This window comes from Nannospalax galili, unplaced genomic scaffold, assembly GCF_000622305.1.
Source record: "Nannospalax galili isolate Female #2095 unplaced genomic scaffold, S.galili_v1.0 scaffold218, whole genome shotgun sequence".
NCBI classification, from domain to species: domain Eukaryota; kingdom Metazoa; phylum Chordata; class Mammalia; order Rodentia; family Spalacidae; genus Nannospalax; species Nannospalax galili.
In genome coordinates this window covers 3,463,842-3,490,268 of record NW_008343207.1, presented here as the reverse complement: position 1 = coordinate 3,490,268, position 26,427 = coordinate 3,463,842, and the positions used below count along the sequence as shown (strand labels likewise).

Here is a 26,427-nt window from a genome sequence, read left to right as displayed (position 1 = left end):
TTTTGTCCCTCTTGTTTTGTTTTCTGAGACAGAATCCTGCTATGTAGCACAGGCTAGCTTCAAACTCCTAATTCTTCTGCTTCAGTCTCCCCAGCACTGGCACCACAGACAGGTATGACCACGCACGACTCGATTTTGCCTACAACCTGCCCTAAGCACTTGGAACAGTGCTGGCACCTGGTAGGCTCTTGACAAACACGGACTGTACTCTAGACCTCAGCTTGTTCTTTTTCCAACGGACCTTGCGCCACCTTGCTCCAAGGGGGAAACAGGCTTCACGGGGTGCCAGAGGTGACCTCAGGAGGCCCGGCTGAGGAGTAGGAGGTCTGGGAGCACAGCCATCAAAGCAGCTGCAGAGAGGCCAGGCCTGCCCTTACGGAGCGCTTCCAGGAAGGCGGGCCCCGGGGCCGTGTGGTCGCAGAAGGCGGGGCCACGTGACTCGCAAGACAACGCCCATCTCGTTGTGGGCGTGGCGTCTGGGTGGGTGGAGTGTATGCAAATGATCGGGGCGGTGGCCAATCGTGGAGCGCGCCGAGGGTCCCCGACCCGGGACCGGACGCCGGTAGTCGCGCAGGCTCACGTCGCGGCCGCCCCTTCTTTGCGAGCGAGCTGCGGGCCTACGAAGTGCTGCAGTCGTTTGCTTGACCTCTCGACCCAGTGCGGCTGGCCGGGGGAGGCCCGGTCCGCGCGGGAGGCAGGCGGAGGTGCGGCGGAATCCCGGCCGCTGCCTTCGCAGGCGCCCGTCGCCGGCCGCGCCTTCCTAGCGAACTCCATGCATCCGGAGCCCGCCCCGCCCCCGAGCAGCAGCAACCCGGAGCTTCCCCTGAGCGGCGGTAGCAGCACCAGCGGCAGCCGCCGGAGCCGCCGCCGCAGCGGGGACGGGGAGCCCTCGGGGGCCCCGCCGCCCGCCGTCAGCTACCCGGACTGGATTGGCCAGAGCTACTCCGAGGTGATGAGCCTCAACGAGCACTCGATGCAGGCGCTGTCCTGGCGCAAGCTCTACTTGAGCCGTGCCAAGCTCAAAGCCTCCAGCCGGACCTCGGCTCTGCTCTCCGGCTTCGCCATGGTGAGCTCGGGCCGCCCTGCCCCCCTCGTATCTTCCTGCTCCGGTCGCCCCCGCCCGTAGCCTGGACGGGGCCCACTGGGGCGCAGGCTGGGCGGGCCGGGGTGAGGGGAAGAGCTGGAATAAGCCGTCGTGGGAGCAGGAGGGGCGGTCAGAGATGCTGAATGTGAGGGAGAGGTGGGTAACAGGAGATCCCCAACGGACCGGGTGGTGGTGACAAGCCGCGCACTTGGCCAGGCTCAGGTGTTTTCAGACCGGCTGCGTGGTGCAGCAAAGGGGGAAGGAACACAAAGAATGATGCTTCTTGGAAGTAGCTCTGTAAGAAGATAGATGCCCCTGAACACAAGGAGGGACACGTGTCAGGAGATGGGGGATGAGGAGACCTACCTTGTGCCCCCGCACTTGAAGCCAGAAGGTATTCCCAAGGCTCCTGCATCAAATAGTAGAGGGGATTTCCTGATACATACCACACCCCAACACCTACCCCATTTTCCAAGAGCCTTAGCCAGGGGCTTGACAACCACTCCCCACGCTCAGTTTCTTCTCCAGAAACTTGTCATTGAGTCACTGGGTGTGGGGGAGGAGGGTGGGACATGTTCCCCTTGAACAGGCTCTTGTGATTAGAAGGTAGGCATATTTTCCTCCTTTTGGGTCCCAAGAAGGTGGTAATAGAAGCCTGGTGAGGGTGGCACTAGGGGAGGGTGGCACTTAGATCCCAGAAGTAACTATGGAAATACCTTTGGGTCTAGCTCTTGGAGTTTCTCTGGAGCAGGGTACTACATAACAACTACATTATTATCACCGGGTGATATCAGCCTTCATCAATGGAGTCTGCTCCCCTGTCCCCAGCACTCTTGCCTCCACCATGAATTAGCTAAGCCCCTTGGCCTTGAGGAAGGGAGTGGCTGGCACTCTTGGTGTTTTGAGAAGGGAGTGTGTCTGGATCTCCCCTGTCTTCTGCAAACAAGTGGGCCAGTGCAACAGTGAACCTGAATGTTTTAGAGGCCCATAGTGCACTGGGCCACAAAAGGAAGGCCAGGAATAGGAGGGATGGGAGAGCACACCTCCCAGCTCTGCCACTTGTCTGTGTGACCTCAGGCAAATCACACTCTCTGTACCTCGATTTCTAAAATGGTAAATGAAGTCTGCTCTTCAAAAGATACCCTGTCTTTGAAAATGAAATTGAAGAAGCCTCTAAAGAGAAGGTCAGAGAGAGATCAGAGACAGAGTGGTGATGCATACCTACAATCACAGCACTCAGAAGGCAGAGGCAGGAGAATCACCTATGAGTTCAAGGTCAACCTGGTCTATATAGTGGGTTCCAGCGAGAACCACAAACTACATAAGAAGAGAGAGAGAATATGAATATGAGAGGCGGCTCTCTAGTTTTATTTTAGGAAGAAATGATAAAACTATTCTGCGCTTCCTAAGACTAGTCTCTGCTTTGTTCTTAGAGTCTCTTGGGGCTGGAGAGATGGCTCAGTGTTTAAGAGCACTGGCTGCTCTTGCAGAGGAACAGAGTTTGTTTCCCAGCACCCTCATGGCAGCTAGGAACTGTCCTTAACTCCAGTTCCAGGAGATCTTACGTGCTCTTCTGGCCTTCATAGGCATTGCTTACACATGGTGTGTTCACATACATTCAGGCAAACATTCTTACACATAAAATATTTTGCCACGCTTTTAATCCCAGCACTTAGGCAGAGGCAGGTGGATCTCTGAGTTCGAGGCCAGACTGGTCTACATACCAGTTCCAGGCTAGCTGGAGCTACAGGGAGACCCTATCTAAAAATAAATAATAAAATAGAATAAAAATTTTAAGAAAATCTCTAATCAACAGCTGACATTTTTACCAAACAGTCACCTTGTGCCATGCACTATGCAGGTTCACTTGTTCCCCCAACAGTCCTGTTTTTGTCAAGGGACTTTGCCAAGGTCACACAACTAGGCTGGTGGAGCAGAACTTGAAACTAGGTCTGCTGGCAACTAGAACTTACTTAGGCCCTTGTGCCACTTGATATGGTGTATGGTGCTCTGATCAGTCAGTGTCCAGCCAGGGACAGGTAGGACTAGGCCTAGGGAAATGAGAAATAAAGCCAGTTTCTCTTGAAGCTAAAGAAAGTTTTATACCTTGTGGGGAAGAGAAGCCACCAGTTGTGTGCTCTTCCTGAGTGGTCTGGGATCCCTTTCCCTTGGGCTCATAAATCAGCCTCCCAGACCCCTTCTCACTCCAGGAGAGGGGAGAGTCAGAGAGCTGACACTTCTACCTTCTCACTTTAATCATTTAATGCTATAAGAACACAGGCCTTCTTCCTCCTCCTAAAAACAGTGGAGGAAGTAGGAAGGCTGGGACACCTAATAACCTCGAGTGGGCTTAGGCTAACCCACACTGCCCATTTGGGACCTTTGTTTTCCTCAGTCTGGATGGAGTAGGCCTTTCAGCTCCACCAATGGCATATTTTAAATGATGCAGGCTAGGAAGGGTTGACACCCCCCACCCCAGGACAGCCTCCATTCTGGGCAGCAGTTACAAGAGGGTAACTAAGTGTATTTGCTAAGAAGCTGGAATTCCAAGAGATCTAGATGCATGGTCTGAGGTCTGACCATGCCCCACCCCGCTGCCAACACTCAGACCTTGAGTGAGCCTCAGAGAGGAAGGGGTACCAGGCCACCCTGATGCCATGGTAACAGAGTGACAAGTTTCCTGAATTACTCTCCCTTGGCTTGTGAGTCAGCAAAACCAGCTTCCTGCCCCCAGAGGGCTTCCTTCCTACAGACCTGGAAAACTGGAAGCGCCCACATGACCTTTGATCTCCAGGATAAGGAGAGTTTCCTAGAATACCAAATTTACCTACTGATCCGCAGGTGATGTTACCAAAAACCCTGGTAAGGATTGAGAGTATCTCAGCTTCATGGTGCAAAGACTTGGGCCAGGTGCCTGCAACATGCTAAGGATAGGCCTCTTTGAACTTAGTTTTTTTATGTGTACAGAAGTGGGATTATCCTAATTTCCCATTAACTTTTGTGAAGATTCATTACAAGGCCAAACTGGAGCTGTGAAGGGCTGAGGAATTTCAGGTTCTGATGATGTTCCTGCCCATCTGTGGTCTGCAGATAAGAGTTTTGCCTTGACAGCACTTCTACAGCCAGGCTTAGGGAACCTGGATATAGCAAACAAGCTGCATCTTGCAGTGCTCCTGGTGCTGAGGGTATCCTTGGAGACCTTGCTTTATACTGTCTGTACCTCAGCCGTAGGCAGTCAATCTGGGCCTGACCCTGTCCCCCGTAGGACTGTGGTGAGCATGCATGGCAGTCCTGTTCGCTGAGGAGGGCGGGCCGTAATGTTCGCCTAAGCAGAAGATAATTGGGAAGGTCAGTCTTCTGCTGTAAACAAAATGCTTTCCATGACCTGGGATCAATTATTTTTGGATTATCTGCCTCCTCAAGTTCTGCCGCCAGCCTTCTTTTGTTCCAGGTTCCAGAGCAGGTTCAGAAGTTGGCTGAGAGTTCTGTGAAAATGAGTTGGAAGAAAGTGCTTAAGTCATGAGATATTTTGAGTGTTTATGACCTACTCAGAGATCAAGGAGCCTGGAGATGAGCAAAAAGCTACTATTACTGCTTGGTACTAGGGATCCTTTCTGGGGATTGCACTAGGTCAACCAGAGTGCAGAGTGCTCTAGGAGTATCATCATGTCTTCTTCCTACAAGCACAGTTGTCTGGGGTCGGGGTCCCATGGCTGGGAAGCTGCAGTAGCCCTATGACTGGCATAGGGAGAAAGTGAGCATCAGAGAGTGGTAAGAGGCAGAGCTGAGAAGCTATAATACAGCAGAGTAGGAGCAAGGACTGCAGCCATTCCACAATCCCAGCTAAGCCTCGGTTTCCTTGTCTGTAAAAATGGGGTAATAAGAACACTGACCTCCTTGATGTGAGGGTTCATTGGGTGTTTGTCAACCATTTATAATACCTGCCTAGGTATTTAGGAGACTTGTTTACTCTAGTTTCCATGGTGTTGGGACTGCTTTCTGAGGATTAGCTGAGTTAGAAGAATGTAATTCCAGCTAAGCCTTGAGGATAATGGAGTGGAGTTAGGTTTGGAGAAGAGCCTGTGACTAGAGAAACTGGCAGGAGCAGGTACAGGGATAAATTAGAGGGTCTGGGGAAAGAGGAGTCTGGTGTGACTGACATTGTGCCACACATCAGAGCCCTATGGTAGAGGGTCTTGATTGGCTGTTCAGGAAACATTTACTCTTATGTAGGCAATAGGGAGCTATCAAAAGTTACAGTCAGAGAAATGGCATGAATTCTGTAATAGTGATGGTAAAGGTGGTTGCTACTTAACTCCTGTTGTGTCAGGCATGAACTTGGGCTCTTTTTTTTTTTTAATTATTTTTATTTTATGTGTATGAGTGTATTGCCTGCATGTAGGTAAGTACACCCATGTAATGCAATGCCTGCAGAGGACAGAAGAGGCTGTTGGATCCCCTGGAACTGGAGTTACAGACTGTTGTTAGCTGCCATGTGGTATTGGGATTCGAACCTGGGTCTTCTGCAAGAACATTGTGTTCTTAACCGCTGAGCCATCTCTCCAGCCCCAACCCTCACAATAGCTCTTAATATATGAGATTGACACAGGAAAACTAGGGCTCCTGGCTTAGATCACCAGGTGGTAGGGCTCAAGCTTGGTGTCTAACTTAGAGCCTTTTTCCTTCCTTTTGCCCCCACTCTCTTAGCCGGTTGATAACTGGGTCTTTGCAGTCTGCCAGGTGTCCACTTCTGCATTTGAAATTTGTGTGCTGGACTGAGTATAAATGGAACTTTGCTGAATGTCCCAAGAGGAGAGTACTGTCTGTCTTGCTGAATGTCCTAAGAGGAGGGTACTGTCTGCCCAGCAGAGAAGCCTTTTGTGAAACTTTGCAAGTGCCTGCGGCATGTTTCTGGAATTCTCAGCTGGGAACAGTGAGGAACCCTCCCCTTGCTGGGTCCCTGGCTGGTAAGGAAACACTTTTAAGTAGGTCTCTAAGGCCAATTTGGGTGGAAATAGAGGGTAGAGTCCCTTTAAAGGGTCTAAGGACCTTTTAATATGCTTCTTGGAAGGGACATTTTAGACTGATAAGACCACAGCTGGGGAGAGGGATTGTTTTTAGATTTAGAAGAGAATCTGTATTGTTGTTTTCTTTGAGATAGGATCTTACTATAGCCCAGTCTTACAAGGAACCCAAGAACCTCCTGCCTTGGCTTCCTGAATGCTAGGATTACAGGTATATGCCATCATGCCTGGTTCAAAGGAAAATTTTTTCTTTTTATAGAAAATATTTTATTATTTTATGTGTGTTAGCATGCATTTTGCCTGCATATGTGTAAGTACATCCATGTTGTTAGTGCTCATGGAGGGCCAGAAGAGGGTGTCATATCTCCTGGAACTGGAGTTGAGGATGGGTGTTAGCTGCCATGTGGGTGCTGGGAACCAAACCTAGGTTCTCTGCAAGAGCAGCCAGTGCTGAGCCAACCTCTCCAGCCCCCCAAATTTTTTCTTTTTAAATTAATTCCAAGTTAGCATACAAACTGATGGATGATTTCATTATGGCATTTTCCTTTTTTTTTTTTTTTTTTTGCCTTTTTGAGACAGGTCTGCATGTAGCCACAACTGGCATAAAACCTACTATGTAGACCAGGCTGGCCTTGAACTCACAGAGATGTGCCTGCCTCTGCCTCTGCCTCTGCCTCTGTTGGGACTAAAGGCATGTGCCACCACGCCTGGCTTCATTATGGCACTTTCATACATACATTATTTTGTTCTAATTTATTCCTTTCCCCTTCAGAGGAAAATCTTGTGGGACTGTAACTTGACAACCTCCTTTGGAGAGTGTTGGTCTAACCCAAGGGTCAACCAACTTTTTCTGTTAGGGCAATGTGGTCTCCCAGGTAACTGTGGCCCTTGGCCATTGACAGAATAGAAATTAATGGGTATGGCCAGTAAACGGGTATGTCCCAATAAAACAGTTTACAACAGTGGTTTGAGGACCCTAGTGGACCAAAGAAAAAGAAGAAAAAATTAGAGAAGCAGGGAACACTGTCTTATAAGAATAGGCCATATTGGCTGGCTTCAAGAATAAGTGGTGTTGGCTGGGCATGGTGGCACACCCCTTTAATCTCAGCACTCAAGAGATAAGAGAGGCAGGTGGACCTCTGTGAGTTTGAAGCCATCCTGGTCTACATAGCAAGTTCTACAAAGCCAGCTGGGACTACATAGTAAGACCCTGTCTCAAAACAAAAACAAAAACCAAAAAAACCCAAAAGAATAAGTGGTGTTTAGTGGAACTTTTGTTTCTGTTGTATAAAAGTGTGTTATTGCCTGGCGTGGTGGCTCATGCCTGTAATCCCAGCACTTGGGAGGCAGAGGCAGTCGGATCTCTGTGAGTTCAAGGCCAGTCTGGTCTACATAGTGAGCTCCAGGATAGCTGGGGCTACGGGGAGACCCTGTCTCAAAAAGACCAAAAAAAAAAAAAAAAAAAAAAAAAAAAAAAAAAAGTGTGTTACTATTTTTAGAAACATTTGTAGTACTGGACTGTGGTGGGCAAGAAAGTTTGTAAACCCATGGTCTGGATTCAGATCTCTTAAGAGATGGTCTGCATTTAGAATGAGGCTAGCAGATCCAGACAACTCACTCGAGTCCCTGTGACTGAGGCTTGGTGGGCCACAGCCATCCACTGTCCTATGAGGATGAACAGGAAAGGCCTGAGCTGGAGAATGGGAGATGACTGTCTCAAAAAAAGACTAGACCTGCCAGGTTCCAGGTGCTCCAGGTCTCCATGGAGCCTGGAAGGAGAGTTGATTAGCATTCAGGTGGGCTGGGCAGTGCCTGGCCAAGTCAGCCAGGCCCTGCCCTCCACAGGATCAATAATCTTTAGCTCTTGCTTGAGATTTAGGATCACCAGCATCCCCTGCCTGGGTCTGTGAACCAGTGTGAGGTAGGGCTGGTGGTCTTGCCCATCTCTATCCCTTTAGGCCTTGGGTGCCAGGCTTGTGGAGGCCCATGGCTGGCTGGCTGGCTGGCTGACTGGCTGACTGACTGGGAGCTGTTTATTTTGGGTTAACGGCCCTGCTCTGGGGCTATATTTACCTTGTGAAGCTGCATGCAATCTGATCTGATGTGATCTCTCTGGGATACTGCTAGGGCCTTGGGAGTCAGCTGTCAGGTTCTGCTAGGCTCCCCTGACTTTACTCTCCGTACCCTGTGGGAGATATCCCAAGCAGAAAGCATTCTGGAAGAAGACTTAAGCCTGTGAAGGGTTTACATCAGGGACCATGATGCCAGCCACCACTTTCTTCTTGCCCAGAAGCATTTCTTTTCTTTTCTTTTTTTGATCTTTTTGAGACAAGGTCTCCCTGTAGCCAGCTGGCCTGGAACTCACTTTGTAGACCAGGCTGGCCTTGAACTCTGACACCCGCCTACCTCTGCCTCCTGAGTGCTGGGACTAAAGGCTTGCACCACCACACCTGGCTCAGAATCATTTCTTGTATACAACACTGTGGCATTGAACTTGGTCCTACATGTGGCAATAGTGTATCGAGCCAGCCTGTGTGGTTGGACTTTCAGGAATGGTAGGTGAGGGTAATGGGGTTTCTTCCAGAGCACAGCAGCAGGCCCTTCCTCTTCTTTGAAGAGACCAGCCTTCCCTCAGCCTGAGACTGTGGGGAGATCTCGTTTTGTTGCCCTCAGACCATGTGTGTCTCAGTCAGGTTTTCTGGCCCTGGTGGCTCTGGCTGGGCCCTATCCTGCAGAGGCAGTCTTTTGGCCACATGTGGGGGTGGGGTACACTTTCTCCTGGTGTCAGGATTCAGAGCTGGTGCTGCCTCCAAATGAAGCAGATGAGGCCCAGAGTGAGGAGCTGGTGTGGGGAGTCCGCCCTTTCCTGCCTGGGTAGAGAGTCCAGGAACTGTTTCTCTTCCGCTTCAAGCTTTGTTTTTCTTTTTAACTAAGATTTATTGAGCTTCTCCTGTGGCTAACTCTGTGCTAAACATTTACACATCAAAACCTCATTTAACCTCTTTGATGTCCGCGTAAGGGAAACATTGTATATATGACCCTCATTTTACACAGACTTTAGGAGGGCTGAGAGTTCAAATCCCTTACCCTACCTAAGAGCACTTCCTTTCCACAGTTGATCTCATTTTTCTGAGCCTCTGTTTCCTTATCTGAAAATGAATAGTAAGCGTGTGTGTGTGTGTGTGTGTGTGTGTGTGTGTTATGTGTGTGTTGCTGAGGATGGAACCTAGGGCTTCCCCATGCTATGTTAACATGCCACCATACAACCCCTGCCCAATAAATATATCACTAAGACTTGACACTTTAAACTTTATTATATGTCTGGTCTTGTTCAAAAGGCTTCATGCTCAAGGACCCTAATGACCACCTTAAATGGACCTCCATTTTGTAGGTGTAAAAACCGGAGCACAGAAAACCTTAACTACTTGTCCAAGGTCACCAACTTTGTAAGTTGTGAGCCTTTGTGCTTTAAGTTCTACCAAGGGGACAGTACACCACTTGTGGGTGTCTGGGATGCAGGGAAGTAGCAGGTAGAGGGGCAGATTAGGAGTTAGCTGTGTACAGTGCACAAACCCTGCAATAAACAGCCTGACCCATGTAAGGGCTCTGCACGCTTCCAGATTCCCCATAGTGGATAAACAGCCTGTGGACCTGGGGGGCAGCTGAGCCAGTAGCCTCTCCTGCTTGATTTTTCTTAGGTTTCAGGTTCCCAGACAGCAGGCCAAAACAGGAAGAGGAAGTGTGATGGTGGGAAGGTGGCAAGAGCTGCTGCTGAAGGTGCTCAGCTTTTCTAGGTGGGGGCAGATGCCAGAGGCAGAGCCTCAAGATGTGCCCTACCCTGGTGCCCCATGTCCCTCACCTGCATGCACTGCCCGGTTCCCTTGCCCGCATGGGCTAAGAGGAATTCTCAGGGTTGGCAGTAGGCCATCAGGAATCTTAAAAAAAGTCAAAATCCTCATGGCCCTGCCTCAAATTTTTATGAACTTGAACTTTTCTGTAAACTCTCCAATTAAAGAGTGCATATCCTTGCCAGTTGTGGGAATTGTTAGGCAAAAGCCTGAGAATCCCATCAAAATGGTCTGAAAAGTTTTAGATATATAAATCTGACTTTTTTTTCTGCCTCCGAATGCTGGGATTAAAGGCATGCACCACCACATAGCTAAATCTGACTGTTTTAATGAAAGTATCCACTCTTTTCTTCAGATTCTCAGGTTAGGGTCTCCACTCTGACCCTAGTCTCACCCCTTCCCCCCCTTTAAAGAGAGAGGGGAGGAGAGGAGGGCCTGGACCAAAGCCCCGAAGTGAGGCACAGATGGTTCTGGTTTGAGAGCCAGGGCTGCTATTGGCCAGCCTCTCTCAGTCTGAATCTGCCTCTCCTGGAGGGTAGGAACTGCAGGAGGATTTCAGGTATATTGGGTTTAGAGATGAAGTTTCTAAACTGAGTAGCAATAAAGCCCCATTTAAACTAAAGTTTTACTGTGTCTCAGGCAGCAAGTATTTCTCATAGATTAACTCAGTCCTCACAACCACTCTCCAAAGCATGTTTCATTATTCCCATTTTGCAGATGTGGACACCGAGGCACAGAAAGTTGAAGGAACCTGCCAAGGTCACACAGCCTATAAAAGGCAGAGGAGTCAGGGTTCAAAGCCAGCAGGCTGGCAGGAGGGGAGTTGGGGAAGGAGCCCATCCCCACTTCTAGGGGTGAAGCAGGACTTGGGGCTGGCCCAAGTGGTGGTGAGCTGGTATGCAGCCATTGGAGAGACATACATGTAAGACCCCCTTCATTCCAAAGCAAACATTTTACAGTCACTTTATTTATTTATTTATTTTTTTTTTGGTCATTTGGTCTTTTTTGAGACAGGGTCTCCCTGTGGCCCCAGCTGGCCTCCTGTCTCTGCCTCTGGAGTGCTAGGAATAAAGGCATACTACTCCCAGCCCTTATAGTCACTTTCTTTAGCCGGTGAAGTGATACAGCCCTGTAACTCAGTCAGGCACTGAGGAGGTAGAGGCAGAGGCAGGGGGATTATAAATTAGGCTAACCTGGGCCACAAAATGAGACAAAGGCTTCTCAAAAATATAGTCACGGGGCTTGAGAGATGGCTCAGCAGTTAAGAGCTCTGGTTGCTCTTGCAGAGGACCTGAGTTCAATTCCCAGCACCCACATGGTGGCTAACAACCTTCCTAACTCAAGTTCCAGAGGATCTGATGCCCTCTTCTGACCTCTACAGGCATTGTACGACACAGGTGCACCTACATACATACATGCAGGCAGTACACTCATGCACATAAAATTTTAAAAAAGCCGGGTGTGGTGGTGTACACCTTTAATCCCAGCACTTGGGAGGCAGAGGCAGGCGGATCTCTGTGAGTTCAAGGCCAGCCTGGTCCACATAGTGAGTTCCAGGACAGCTGGGGCTATACGGAGACCCTGTCTCAAAAAAAACAAAGTCCCTATCCTTTATATATTTACATATACATATATGTGTGTGTATATATGGTGTGTACATGCCACAGCAGCATCTATGTAGTCAGAGGACAACTTGTTTACAACAGTCAGTTCTCTCCTACATGTAGGTCCTGGGGATTGAACTCAGGATGTCAGACTTGACAAGGGTCAGCCATATATATATATATATATATATCATATATAAAACCTGAACTCCCTGTGTAGCCAAAGATGACCTTAAACTATTCCTTCTGCTTCTACCCATCACTCCTGCTTTATACCCATGCTGGTGATTGAACTGAAGGCTTTGTGCATACTAGGCAAGCACCTATCAACCAAGCTACATCCCCACCTTCCTCTTGACAGTATTAGTGTCATTTCCCATTTCTGTACAGTTACTGCTCTTGTCTCTTCAGCCCATGTGGGCATACCCTGGCAGTTTACCCAATTACCTGCTGCTCTTGGCCCAAAACTGATGAGCTGGCTCCTTTGCATGAGGGCAATTTGCAAGGCCTACCCAAGTGAAAAGAACAGGTGGCAGGCCCAGAGCGTGCCCCTGGTTACCCCAGATCCTTATGTCTCCAGGAACTGGGGAGCAGCCAGTGCATCAGCCCTGGGGCTAGAGGAGGAGAGAGCCTTGAATTGAGCCTGTCTCTTCTGGGAAGCCTCTTAGTTCCTTATCGGCCTGTGCACTATGTTCTCAGAATTGACTTGGGTGTGATATGGAAGGTCCTTCATCTCTCCAGCCCCCAACCTATTCCTTGTCCCCAGAGCAGGACATGAAATAGAATCCTGTTTGGGTGGAACAATGTGGAACCATAGTTCAGCAGGTGAAGATACTTGCTTCCAAGCCTGACAACCCAAGTTTGATCCTTGGGACCCACATGGTGGAAGGAGAACCAACTCCCACAAGTTGTCTCTGATCTGTACACGTACTGTGGTACTTGTGTGCATACACACATATGAGCCCACACAAAATAAAAGGTAATAAAATATTTTTAAATTAAAAAAATTGGGGAGCTGGAGAGATAACTCAGCAGTTAAGAGCACTGACTGCTCTTGCAGAGGACTGGGGTTCAAGTCCCAGCACCCACATGGCAGCCAACAACTGTCTGTAATTCCAGTTCCAGGGGATTCGATGCCCTCTTCTGACTTCTGTGGACATTGCACAACATGAGTGCACTTGTACACATGCAGGCAATACACTCATACACATAAAATTTTAAAAAGATTTTTAAAAATTTCCCTTGCAGTGCTGGGTCTCAAATCCAAGCCTCTCTCTCATTCCTTACCACTGAGACACAACCCCCCTTATCCTTTCCCCCCCCCCCCCCCGCTCTGTGGACTCTAGCATAGGCTAACCTCAAATTCATGTCAGTTCTGCCTCAGCTCTCCATGTTCTGAGATCGCTTTTTAAATTTTCATTTATTTATTTTTTTGGTCTTTTTGAGACAGAGTCTCCCTGTTGCCCAAGCTGGCCTGGAACTCACTGTGTAGACCATGCTGGCCTTGAACTCACAGAGATCTGCCTGCCTCTGCCTCCAGAGTGCTAAGATTATAGGCATATACCATTACACCTGGTTTCTTTGCTGCATTTCAAAAATCGTAGTAAAATAAGCATGACAGAAAATGTACCATTTTAAACACCCATGATGGTTAACATTGGCAGTGACAGCATTACCATTTGGAAGGTATTTATTATGTACCAGGAACTCTAATTTTTTTTTTTTTTTTGGTCTTTTTGAGACAGGGTCTCTCTGTAGCCCCCGCTGTCCTGGAACTCACTATGTAGACCAGGCTGGCCTTGAACTCACAGAGATCCACCTTCCTCTGCCTCCTAAATGCTGGGATTAAAGGCATGCGCCCCCACGCCCGGCATTCTAATTTTTTTTTTTTTTTGGTCTTTTTGAGACAGGGTCTCTCTGTAGCCCCCGCTGTTCTGGAACTCACTATGTAGACCAGGCTGGCCTTGAACTCACAGAGATCCACCTTCCTCTGCCTCCTAAATGCTGGGATTAAAGGTGTGCATCACCACGCCCAGCTCATTTAATTATTAAAATAATCTTATGAATTAATAGGATGTAATCTGTTTTCCATGTATGGTGAGGCTCAGAGGGCTCCAAGCGCCCCTTCTTCACTTGTACTTCCTTCTTTTCAACCCAAAGTAGGTGGGCTTTATTCTCAGACTCTGAGACTTAGGCCAAGTGATAGGCTCAGGATAAGGGGAAAATTAGGATTTGCACCTGCCACTCACTCTTCCTGTTCCCCTCTCCCAGGTGGCGATGGTGGAGGTGCAGCTGGATACTAACCATGACTATCCACCGGGGCTACTCATCGTCTTCAGCGCCTGTACCACCGTGCTGGTGGCCGTGCACTTGTTTGCACTCATGATCAGCACATGCATCTTGCCCAACATTGAGGCCGTGAGCAACGTCCACAACCTCAACTCAGTCAAAGAGTCACCTCATGAGCGCATGCATCGCCACATTGAGCTGGCCTGGGCCTTCTCTACTGTCATTGGGACGCTGCTCTTTCTGGCTGAAGTTGTGCTGCTCTGCTGGGTCAAGTTCTTACCCCTTAAGAAACATCCAGGCCAGCCGATCCCCACCACCACGCAGCCTCCTGAGATAATTAACAGTGGTGGCATTACCCCAGGCCAGGCGGCAGCTATCGCTTCCACTGCCATCATGGTCCCCTGTGGCCTGGTCTTTATTGTTTTTGCTGTCCATTTCTACCGCTCACTGGTCAGCCATAAGACGGACCGACAGTTCCAGGAGCTCAATGAGCTGGCTGAGTTTGCCCGCTTGCAGGACCAGCTGGACCACAGAGGGGACCACTCCCTAACTCCCGGCACCCACTATGCCTAAGCCCTGGTCCTCACACTGGGCCCTGCGGAGCTCTGGCCTTACGCTCTTCTTGTCCTGCCCCAGTCCTGAGGACAGCCTGTGCAGGCAGCTGGGCTTCACTAGGGCAAAAAGTTGGGGGAAAAGGCTTTTTAAAAAAAAAAAAAAAAAATCTGCACTTTGAGACTTCTAAGAGAATAAGCACTCCCTGTTCTTCCAGCTCTAGGGCCCCTCTTGGTAGGAGGTTGGGGGAGAGAGCTGGGACAGATGCTCTCTTTGTCCCTTCATCTCCCCTGGGCCAGTGCCACCCGGATGCTTCCTGTCCTTTCCTCTCAACCTCCCTTTCCAGTTCAATGCCAAATGCGTGTGTGTGTGTGTGTGTGCGTGTGTGTGTGTGTGTGAACACATAAACATATTCACAAGGGACACTTCCTCATGTCTGTATTTGTTTGGTCTGTGCTACCTGATGTCATTTTTCTGGTGCCCCAGTCCACTGAGCCCCTAAATAAAGGTTTTTAAAAATTGGGAGGCGGGGAACTCAGCAGCAGAACATCTATTTAGCGTATACAAAGCCTTGGGTTCAATCTGCCAACACTGCAAAAAGTGTGTGTGTGTGTGTGTGTGTGTGTATATATGTGTATATGTATGTATTACCAGGGATAGAACTCAGGAACTTGAGCATGTTAGGCAAGTATACTACCACTGAGCTATACCCCTAGCACAGGTAACTTTTTTTTTGAAAAATTTTCAGACTACAAAAAATGTTCATGAAGCTGGGCATGATAGCACATGCCTTTAATCCCAGCACTCGGGAGGCAGAGGCAGGCAGATTTCTGTGAGTTCAAGGCCAGCCAGTTCTACATAGCAGGTTTCAGCCCAGCTGGAGCTATAGGGAGACCCTGTCACAAAGACCGAAAAAAAAAAAAATTATTTTTGGGATAAGGCCTTGCTATATAGCTTTGGTTGACCTGGAACTCACTATGTAGACCAGGCTCGCCTCAGATCCACCTGCCTCTGCTTCCCATGTGGGAGATTAAAGGCATGTACCACTACATCCAGTTAAAACTTATTTTTGTGGAGGCTAGAAATATAGGTGAGCACACGCTGGGCTCTTGGGGTCCCTGCGTGCACTCCCCGAATGGCACGGCGGGTCCGCAGGCTTCCCTGCCGGGCGTCTGGAGGATGGCAGGTCTGGTCCCGCAAGCTTCTCCGGCGGGCCGCGTCCTGTGGCACCGCGGCTCATGTCTCCTGGATGCGGCTGGCCGCAGCTCTTGGTGGTGAAAGTTCCTCCGCTGCTGGAGCGTTGTCCAGCCGAATCCCGCCCTTAATTCACCCGTGTACCTTCCTCAGGAAGCGAGGGCCACTGGCCACTGGACCGCGCGGGAAGAGTATGAGGACAGCGAAAGCTAGAAATGTCCGCAAGTCGGTAATGGAGGAGTGCTGCCCCCCGGGGAGACTAGATTGCAGGCAGGAGACACAGACTCAGTCTACAGCTCTTTATTCCAAGTCTCAGTGACCCAGTTCCTGCTCTAGTTCCAGCTCTGCTTCTAGCCCCCAATATTGAGAGAAGACTAGGATATTTATACCATGGGGGTAGTGGTAAAAGCTTTGGCTGTTAGATACTTTGTGAGGCATTCTATTTACATATGGAAGTGGGTTTCTGCCAGACTGCTGACTACCTGAAAAATCACACAGGAAGGCATGGTATTCCTGGAGCCAGAGGCCATGTTTATGTTTAGAGCATTTGTGGCGGGCACTTCAAAAGGAGTCAGGAAGGATGCCAGGTACTCTGCTGAAAGGAGTCTCAGCACATGAATCCGAGCTGCATGAGCTGTCCGGACGTGAAGGGACTTCTGCTTCACAGCAGGGGCCCCCAACATAGAAAGACAGCTCAGTGGTTGAGAGCATTGGTTGTTCTTACAGAGGACCCAGGTTCAATTCCCAGCACTCACGTGGCGGTTAACCACCATCCATAACTCCAGTTCCAGGGCATCCAACACCACCTTCTGACCTCTGCAGGCATTGTACACAACAGGGTGCACTCACACACATGCAGACAAAACACTCATACACAAATTTAAAAAATTAAAGTATTTTATAAAAAGATTTATTTTTGTGTGTATATTTGGGTATGGGTATGAGTGCAGGTGCCCATGGAGGCCAGAAGAAGGCATCAGATCTGGAGTTACAGGTGGTTTTGAGCTACTTGATGTGGGTGCTGGGAACTGAGCTCAGGCCCTCTGCAAGAGCAGTTGCCATCTCTTCAGTCCCTCTTTTTTTTTTTTTTTTTTTTCTTTTTGAGACAGGGTCTCCCTGTAGCCCCAGCTGTCCTGGAACTCACTATGTAGACCAGACTGGCCTTGAACTCACAGAGATCCACCTGCCTCTGCCTTCCGAGTGCTGGGATTAAAGGCGTGCACCACCACGCACTCCTCGGTCTGATCTTTCATCTTTTCAAACATTAACTTTGTTTAAAGATGGCTTCAGTCCAGGTGTGTGGTGCACACCTTTGATCCCAACACTTGGGAGGCAGAGGCAGTTCGATCTCTTGAGTTCTAGGCCAGCTGGGCCGACAGGGAAACCCTGTCTCAAAAAAAGAAAAAAAAGGGCTGGAGAGTTGGGTCAGAAGTTAGGAGCACTGACCGCTCTTGCAGAGGACCTGGGTTCGATTCCCAGCACCCACATGGCGGCTATGAACTGTCCTTAACTCCAGTTCCAGGGAAATCTGAAGCCCTCTTTTGACCTCTGCAGCATTGCAGGACACAGGTGCACTCACATACATATAGGCAATACACTCATACACATAAAAATAATAAAATATTTTTTTAAAAAGACAAAAATATGGTTTCATGTAGGTCAGGCTAGCCTCAATGTAGTGAAGGATGACCTTGAACTACTGATCCTTCTGCCTTCACCTCCCAAGTCCTGGGATTACAGGCATGTGCCAGCACACTAGGTTTTTTTCAGTGCTAGGGATCATATTCAGGGCTTCATACATGCTAGGCAGGCATTCTACCAACTGAGCTACATCCGTAGCTAGACAGCATATTTGAAGCATCCAGGCCTTTGGTTTTACAGAATGCCCTGTCAATTGGCTTCTCTTAATATTTTCTCATGATTACAATCAGAGTGTGTTTTGGCAGGAGTAGTAGGTAAGATTTTGTCAGAACCCATTTCAGACAACAAAATAAGACTAGTTAACCATTATGTGCATTAGATGTGCTAAGGACTGTTCATTGCTTTTTAACCCTCAACATTCTTCTTAGGTCAGAACCTTAATCTTCACTGTACTGAAAACAAAACTGATGCTCAAACAAATCCCTTTTTCAGGCCTTTACATCACTGTGGCCAAATATCCAAGGAAAGCAACTTAGAGGATTTATTTTGGCTCATAGTTTCAGAGGTATTAGTCCATTATATTATGGTAGAGAGGCTGTGGCAGAACAGTGCAGTTCATGTTATAGAAGCAAAGAATAAAAGTGGGTATAAGAGGTAGCCATAGCAAGAGCTAGCCCCCAAGGATACATACGAAGTTACTGAATAACCTTCCAGTCAAGCCCCACTTCCCACCTTTCACCACCTCACAATAATGCTGTCATCTGAGCCATCTAGGAATGACTCCACTGATGAGGTCAGAGAACTTGTGATCTAAATTGCCTTTGGAAATACCATCACAAACACAGAGGTGCACTTCACTAAGCTTTTCTTAATCTAGTCGACAATGAAGATTAATTATCACAAGTAAGTTGCCAGGACTCAAACCTGGAAGGTGGCTCTGAGCCCGGGGCCTTACAAGAATCTTACCTGGGAAGATTCTGGTATTGCTTGGAAAATGGGAAGTCCAGGGGCACTGGGCCCACCTTGCAGAACTCCAGTGAGTAGATGCTGAGTTTCAGCCACCCTTACCCAGGGCTTTTTTTTTTTTTTTTTTTTAATTATTTTATGTGTATGAGCATATCGCCTGCATGTATGTGAGTGCACCCATGTCATGCAATGCCTTGGGGGTCAGAAGAGGGCTTTGGATTCCCCTGGAACTGGAGTTAAGGATGGTTTGTAGCCACCATGTGGGTGCTGAGAATCAAACCCGGTCCTCTGCAAGAGCAGTCAGTGCTCTTAACCACTGAGCCATCTCTCCGACCCCACCCAGGGCCTATTTAAAAAAAAAATACTTTTAATTATGTGCATTTGTGTGCCTATGTGTGGATACATGTATATAAGTGCAGGTGACTCAAGGCCAGGACCTATTGGCCCTCCTGGAGCTGCAGTTGTGAATCACCCAACATCTGTGCTGGGAATCAAATTTCGGTTCTCTGCAAGTGCAAAATGCACTTTTTTGGGAGGGGGGTCTTTTTGAGGCAGGGTCTCTCTGTAGCCCCAGCTGTCCTGGAACTCACTATGTAGACCAGGCTGGCCTTGAACTCACAGATATCTGCCTGCCTCTGCTGGGATTAAAGGCATGTGCCTCCACGCCCAGCTCAGAATGCACTCTTAACCACTGAGCCATCTCTACAGTGCCCCCCCCAAACACCTATGGCCTATTTTTGCCATATTCCCTGGCACACATTCCCTCTCATTTCACACCAGTCCAGTTTCACTTAACATTTCTTGCCTTAGGCCAGCAAGATGGCTCAGCCGATAAAGCTGACTGCTTCCCACTGCAGGGAGGGAGGAGTTGAAGGAGGGAACCAACTGTCTCTTTGCTTTGTAGTACAAAGTTGTCCTCTGACCCCCACATGCATGATGTGGAACATGTGCCTGACCCTTATGGGCCCCGAGTTTGAGGTTTCTGCCTGTCCCAGAAGCCTGATATACAGAGTAGTTTTGTTTGTTTGCTCTTTTTATGATGGTTCTAAGGATCAAACTTGGGACATCCTACCTCTGTGTTACACCCCAGACCCTACAAAGTAGTTTTATAAAGTGTATGTTCTACTTGAAGTAAAAATTAGTTGGGTTCTATCTGTCTCACATTCATCACTTCACATCCACTATGCATCTCTGTGTCATATGCAGGACCACCCTCCTGAGAGATCCCAGGTAAGACTGGGAAGGGCTCTCCGTGTGCAGCCTCCTCTGTCCCCCAGAAAGACCTGGACATCTTTCCCATGTTCCTCTCAGATAGCCACCTTCTGCTTCTGCAGATGCCCAGAGTCCTGCTGGAATCATTTCTGGATGATGATCCTGTAGCCTATGTTCTTTTTCCTAAACACGTCCGGAATCAAGAACACCAGACTGGCTTGTAGAATGCAAAATCCCAGACACCACCCCCTCACCACAGCTTCTGATTAGGTAAGCAGGTTGGTCTGGGTATATCTCAAATCTATTTCCAACAAACAGGTATTCAAACCCAGGCAGCTTGGGCAAACACTAAGGAGCCCAGTCCTAGGGCTGGGGTGTAACTCAGCAATAGAGCATTTAGCAGGCATGCAGCTTTGGATTCCTGATATCAGCACCCAAATAAATGAATTTTCAAAAGTAGTCTTTCGGTTTATTTTTATTTTGGGTAGAGTAGATTAGACATTGGCATGCTTCCAAATTCAATAGTAAAAATGTTTTCTCCACCCTTGTTCCCAGGTCTCTAGTTCTACCCACCGGGGGCCCTTGTTGCTAGTTAGATTTTATATATAAACAGGTGTGCCCCACCTCCACTTTTTCTAAAACAATGGAAACACTCCATGCATTTTCACCCCCTAATCCCAGCAGAGGCAGAGGCAGGTGGATCTCTGTGAGTTCAAGGCCAGCCTGGTCTACATAGTGAGTTCCAGGACAGACAGGGAGACCCTGTCTCAAAAAGACCAAAAAATTTTTAAAAAGATCTAAGCTTAGCTTGGGGGCTTAGGAACCTATTTGCACCTCTAAAATAGCACAGCTATGAGCAGGACACCTCACAGGTAAGGCTGCAGTCAGGAGAGGCAACTGAAGCTGTCAACCCCGGCCCCATACAGAGTTAATGCCCGTAGTTATGTTGATCCTATAGTCTGTTGTCACTTGGTCTTGACTTCCTGGTGTCAGGTACAGGCAGAGTACCATGCCCGAAGCAAGTCACCAACAGGATTTTGGGGGCAGAGAAAACTTCATAATGTGAGATTTTTTTGTTGTTGTTTTCTTTCATTGAGGTTGTCTTTGTACTATGTAGCCCAGGCTGGCCTTGAATCCCTGATGATTCTACCTCCTCCACCTCCAGAATGCTGGAATTACAAGTGTGAGCCACCATGCCCCACTTAGTCTGAATGCTGATTCAGCCTTCACTAAGTTTGGGGCACTTGCTGGGAGCTTTCCAAACAGACTTTGAGCTAAATCGTTTCTTTGTAGCCTGTTTCCAACACAGCATGTTTACCCCATGATCGCTTGATTCTAGTAGCATTCTCCCAGCATTGTTGCAACCAGAAGTGTCTCCAAGCATTGCCAAATATCCCCAAGGGGCAGGGGTCTCAGTAGGGAGTGGGAACATGGACAAAAATCTCACCTGCTTTAAAAAACCAGTCTAGTGCAGGGCGTGGTGGCGCACACCTGTAGTCCTAGCACTTGGGAGGCAGAGGCTGGCGGATCTCTGTGAGTTCAAGGCCAGCCTGGTCTACATAGTGAGTTCCAGGACAGCTGGGACTACAAGGAGACCCTGCTTCAAACAGACCAAAAAAAAAAAAAAAAAAAAAAAAAAAAAACCTGTCTAATTTTATTCTCACAGTAAATGGCCACAATAACCCCAGGTGTTAGGTTTTATTGTCTCGTGTTCAAGTCAAGGGGCCCTAGAGAACCGTTTAGGTGACAGTCCCAAGAACACACAGCTCTGGGATTCACACCAAGGCAAGCTGGCTCCTGAGCTCATATTCCTATCCAATAAACCAGTCTTTCATACTGCTCAGGAATGCTGTGCAGAATATAATTCTACAGATCTCTTCCTTGGTACCCCGTCCACAGTTAACTTTAATATATGTTATTGCAACTTGGTGTAAAGACCTCAGAATATTCCTGTGCATTCTAGGTCCTAATTTGCAGATGGAACAACTGAGGCCCCTTGCTTAGGGTGACACAGTAAGTCAGAGGTTCTCAGTGCCAGTGTCACATCAGAATCCCCTACAAAGCTTTTGGAAAGCCCAGGCTTTGTACCACAATAATCAGATGTGAGCCCCTGGCCAAGGGACTTGGGCATCCATAGCTTTTAAAGCTTCTGAGGGATTCCTGTGTTAGGTTGAGAAGGTGGGGCCTTCTTTAATCTCACATCTTCCTGGCCATTTCGGCAGGGTGCAGGCTTCCTCTTCTTTCTGGACTAGCTCAGAGGTGGTAAAGTTGAACCCACCTCCCTTGCCCCTCTCTGCCTTCCCCACCCCGGGGACACCCACAGAGCCAGTGATGCCATCTTCCCTCTGCTGACCCTCCAAGCCCTCCCACCCCTCAAACCATAGCCATTGAGCTAAGGCCACCAGGTTCTTTATTCTCATGCACTGTGATAGAAAGTCATAAGGCAAAGGCTTTAACAACTGGCTCCTAAAAGGCCAGCAAGAGAGAGAAGCACTGCCTCACCTTCATTTGTAAAAAAGACCTAGTGTCTATAGGAGTAGGGTACCCTCTGAAAGAGTCAAGGGTGTGCCCAGAGTTACTGCTTGCTCTTCCTGCAGGAGCCACACCGGTCTGAGCAGTTGGGTGACAAGAGCTTGAGTTTCTTCTGAGCCTTGAAGTTCTATCTGTATGGAGAATGATTGGGGGAGCTAGAAAGATAATGGACCAACACCCTCTCCCCAAAGCCTCACTCAACAGGCACGACAGGAGCAGATGACTGGGCAAGGCTCCACAAACAGTTGTGTCAATGGAAACCTAGGGCCCATAGCCTCGCTCAAGGACAAACCACCTGACTCAGCTCAGTGCCCACCCCAAGGAGTTCCAGACTACATATGGGAAGATCTGGGCAGGACTGGAATATGGTTGGTCTTCAGGAACATGGGCTTTAAAGAGGAGTAACCAAAAAGGAGTAACCAAAATGCTGGACTGCAGGAGACAAGAAACTTGTCCTCTCTGGTCTTCCCCTACTACCAGGAGATCAGCATTGTTCAGGGCCCTGAGCAACCTAAATCTCATTAGAGGTAGCAGGCAGGTGTACCTCCTCATCTGGCATCAGTTTGCTTCCTCCTCTGACTTCATGAACATAGCCAAGGCTTCCTTCAGCACACCATCAGGGTCTAGAATTTCTACCTGGAAAGAAGTAAGCGCTTGGTTTAGGGAGCATAGGAGGCCCCAGGCTACCTTGCTAGCATGCCCTGCTTGAAAACAAAACTTCATCTGTTTCCCAGACAAGTAGGGCCAGGATGCTACTTTTTCTCTCTCTAGCTGCAGGGCCTGGGGAGAGCTACCCACCTTAGGAATGGGGAACTGGGTGGGCTCAGGAGCCTCATCACGGCCAAAGTCAATCATGGTGCCACACTTGGCCACATCATCCACCCAGAAGCCTTCAAACAGTTGGCCGTGGTCCAGGTGGAAAAAATGACCGTGCCCATTCTTCATGCCTCTCTCCCAGTAGCCCTCATATCGGTTCCCGTTCTCTGGGGAAAGGATAGGAAAGCATAGGTGCTGGGCACAGAGCAGCAGCCAGGACTACCAGGCTGGGCTTCCATCAGTCCTATATACTATAGCACTAGCTAGATACTAGCTAGTAAGATGCTCCTTAAGCACTAGCTAGCAGGCGAAGTATCCCTGATGCTAAGCACCATATGAACTAATAAACCTTGTTTACCCTCAACCACTACAGAGATTTTATTGTATTTTTTAGTATAGGAGCTAGAACCTAGGGCATGCACATGCTAAGCACACACATACTCTGCACTGAGCTACGGCCACCAGCTTGTTTTTTATTGTTGTTTTGAAACAGGGTCTCACTATGTAGTTCTAGCCAGTATGGAACTCACTATGTAGACCAGTCTGGTCTGGAACTCACCAAGCTCTGCCTGCTTCTGCTTCTAGCATGCTGGGATCGAAGGCAGTGTACCACCATGGCAGGAGGAGTTTTTGTTTTGTTTTGCAGTGCTGGGGCTAGAACCCATGTTAAGGCTTTGGGCCTAGGCAACTGGTCTACCATTGAGTCACACCTCCCAGTCCCTGGATTTTATTTTTTATTTATATTTTTTGGTCTTTTTGAGACCAGGTCTCCCTATAGCCCCATCTGGCCTGAAACTCACTATATAGACCAGGCTGGCCTTGAACTCAGAGATCTGCCTGCCTCTGCCTCCCAAGTGCTGGGACTAAAGGTGTGTGCCACTACACACAGTTCTGAGTTTTATTTTTTGAGTCAGGGTTTTTATTTTAGAGTGTATGTGTGTGTGTGTGTGTGTGTGTGTGTGTGACAGAGAGACACAGAGAAAGAGAGAAAGAGAGAGAGAGAGAGAGAGAGAGAGAGAGAGGTATGAAGTACAGGTATGTGCCTGCCACGGTGAATGTGTGGCACATCGTGTGGTCAGAGGACAATGTGCTGGACTCAATTGTGGGATATAGGGATCTAACTTAGGTTGTTGAACCTGTGTGCAAACACCTCCACCCTCTGAGCCATCTTGCAGTCCCTACCATTTTTACTTTTTAAAAAAAATATTTTATTTTTATTTTATGTGTATAAGTGTATTGCGTGCATGTATGTGAGTGAACCTGTGTCGTGCAGTACTGCAGAGGTCAGAAGAAGGCTTTGGAGTCCTCTGGAACTGGAGTTAAGGATGGTTTGTAGCCACCATGTGGGTGCTGGGAATCGAACCCAGGTCCTCTGCAAGAGCAGTCAGTGCTCTTTACCTCTGAGCCATCTCTCCAGCCCTCTGTTTTTACTTTTTATCCATGTTAAGCACAAAGAAACCGGAGTGCAGTTTAAGTAAATGGCCCAAGGTCCCAGGGCTAGGCCAGGCTCAGGCCAGGATCTGAACTCCTGCAAGCACGTGCGCCCAGAGTCCAGGCCCTGAGAGATGAATAGCTACAGCATTGACTCTGCTCCACTCTCAGGAAGTGCTCACTAAATGCAGGCTATGCGTAGTGGATGCTCACAGAAGGCAGGCTGAGAGTTAAAGGACATTGGGGGCGGGGGGGCAATACCGACAGACGCCTAAGCCTTCCCAGCTGACCCAGGGCCACAGAAGGTCGCCTTGGACTTTCAGGGCCAAGAAGCCTGCAGTTTCATGGGGGATGGCTGGGAGTGACGGGTGTGGGCGTGGCCTGTTGGTGGGGCGGGGCCCAGAGGCGTTGGGCGTGGTCTGACGGGGCGGGACACTCACTCAGCCGCAACATGCCCTCCCCTTCAGGCTTGTTTTTCCACCACTGTCCCTCGTAGATGTCGCCGTTGCTGAAGTACATACGGCCCCACCCGTTACGCTGATTGGCGCACCACTCACCTTCGTAATAGTCCTTGGATCCGAAGAACTGGATCCCATAGCCCTGAAAGCACGAAGGTGTCTCGCCACTTGCCAGGTTATCCAAGTCCCATACCTGAGCTTCCTCCCACAACTCGCCATCCAAGCCGAGCTCAAAGGGCCTTCCCTCCGCATCCTCCAGTACGCCTTCATGCAGCCCTCATCTCTCCCTTCTGGACCCCTCCTCTTCTTCGCCACCCCATGCATCCTCCAACACAGCTGCCAGGATCTTTCAAGGCCCATCCAATCACCCATCCAACTCTGATTTTGACCTTCCTTACAGTCAGCAGCTCTGAGAATCATAAAAAGCTATCAACTTCTCCCTAGAAACGTACAAATGCAACACATGGAACTCAGCTCCAGGGAGTCAGGAACTGCTGGTGATCACACTCAAGGTTAAGAGTTAAGTAGCCCAATTCTGACCTCAACACCCTGCCCCTTCACTATATTCCTTCTCCCTTCCTCCCTCTCCAGGGCAGACAAATCCCACTGGTTAGATGTCTTTCTGGTGCTATTTCTTCCTACCCCTTGACCTGTCTCTCTGGCTTTAGGTGTGACCTCCTGCCCTACATTTTCTAGGCTGGACTTCATGATCTTCTGCTCCCAACCCTAGGAAAACAATTATGTAACATTATATTGAATATAAATGTTTTCTTTTAGGCTCAGTCTTCCCTGGGAGCAAAGAACATGAAATCTTGGGCTCTGCCACTTGCTAGCTATGAAACCCCAGGTTATGTGCCTCATCTCTCTGAGCTCCTTTCTTAGTAAAATGGAATGCCAATGATACTAAACTGTTGTGAGAGTCAATTCAAGTACATGTTCCAGGCTCACAACTGCAGCTGCTCAAAGCAACCCTGTCATAATTCCTGTCTCCACCACCTACAGAGATGATTCCTCCAAGTTTTTGAGAGTAACTTGAGGAAATCTACGCACAGTATGGATGTTAGTGGGCTGAGGACTCAGCTCTGGCTGGCCTCTACCAGCTTCCTCTCTTGTCCTGTGGCCAAGGGTGTGGTCTCTGCTCTTTTGAACCCTGTTTCCTACCCCTCCCTTTTTTGGATTTTTTAATTTTTATTTTTTATGTGTGTGATTGTATCGCCTTCATGCTGTAAGTGCACCCATATCATGCGATGCCTGAAGAAGCCAGAAGAGGGTGTCAGATCCCCTGGAACTGGAGTTTCTGATGGTTGTTAGCTGCCATGTGGGTACTGGAAGCTGAACCCAGGTCCTCTGCAAGAGCAGCTAGTGACTGAGTCATCTCTCCAGACCTACCCTCTCCCTTTTGAGACTGGGTCTCTTTATGCTGTACAGGCTGGCCTCAGACTAACCCTCCTCCTTCCTCCACCTCCAGAGTTCTGAGATTATAGGCATGCACCTCCACCCTGCTTCTTCCTACCCTCCCATTTGACTCCAGCCAATAGAAGGGAACTCTCAGAACAGGGTACCCAGGGAAAAGAAAGCCAGGAAATGGGGGGGGAGGTAAAAGGTAGAGGAGAGCTGCCTGCTGACTCTTTGTAACCATAGAGTTTAATAGGCCTCTCCCTGGGCTCCTACTCCTCTTGCTTCCTGTTTTGGGAGGGGTTGTTTTGTTTTGTTCTGAGAAATCTTGATAATTCCTCCACCCCTTCCTTCTTCCACCCACCAAGCCGCTGGCTGTAG

The 26,427-nt window shown here is 48.7% G+C and overlaps 2 protein-coding genes across 4 annotated transcripts in view; one reads left to right on the top strand and one right to left on the bottom strand.

Moving 5' to 3' along the window:
• The first annotated feature begins 514 nt into the window (after positions 1 to 514).
• Orai1 (ORAI calcium release-activated calcium modulator 1) lies at positions 515 to 14,926 on the top strand. Its single transcript, XM_008839362.2, has 2 exons — positions 515 to 1,066; positions 13,832 to 14,926. The coding sequence occupies exons 1-2, from the start codon at positions 773 to 775 to the stop codon at positions 14,420 to 14,422; spliced, it is 885 nt and encodes a 294-aa protein (XP_008837584.1). The 5' UTR covers positions 515 to 772; the 3' UTR covers positions 14,423 to 14,926.
• A 6,881-nt stretch (positions 14,927 to 21,807) lies between these two features.
• The window catches only part of Morn3 (MORN repeat containing 3), a 24,634-nt gene continuing 20,014 nt past the window's right edge, over positions 21,808 to 26,427 (bottom strand). For 2 of the 3 annotated variants that reach the window (XM_008839359.2, XM_008839360.2), the window contains exons 4-7: positions 24,634 to 24,793; positions 22,745 to 22,929; positions 22,491 to 22,582; positions 21,808 to 22,077 (exon numbers count right to left, since the gene is read on the bottom strand). In XM_008839359.2, coding sequence (XP_008837581.1) covers positions 22,505 to 22,582; positions 22,745 to 22,929; positions 24,634 to 24,793 — 423 coding nt within the window. In that variant the 3' untranslated portion in view covers positions 21,808 to 22,077; positions 22,491 to 22,504. The remainder of the gene's footprint in view (positions 22,078 to 22,490; positions 22,583 to 22,744; positions 22,930 to 24,633; positions 24,794 to 26,427) is intronic. The other variant, XM_008839361.2, reaches the window with a different exon arrangement.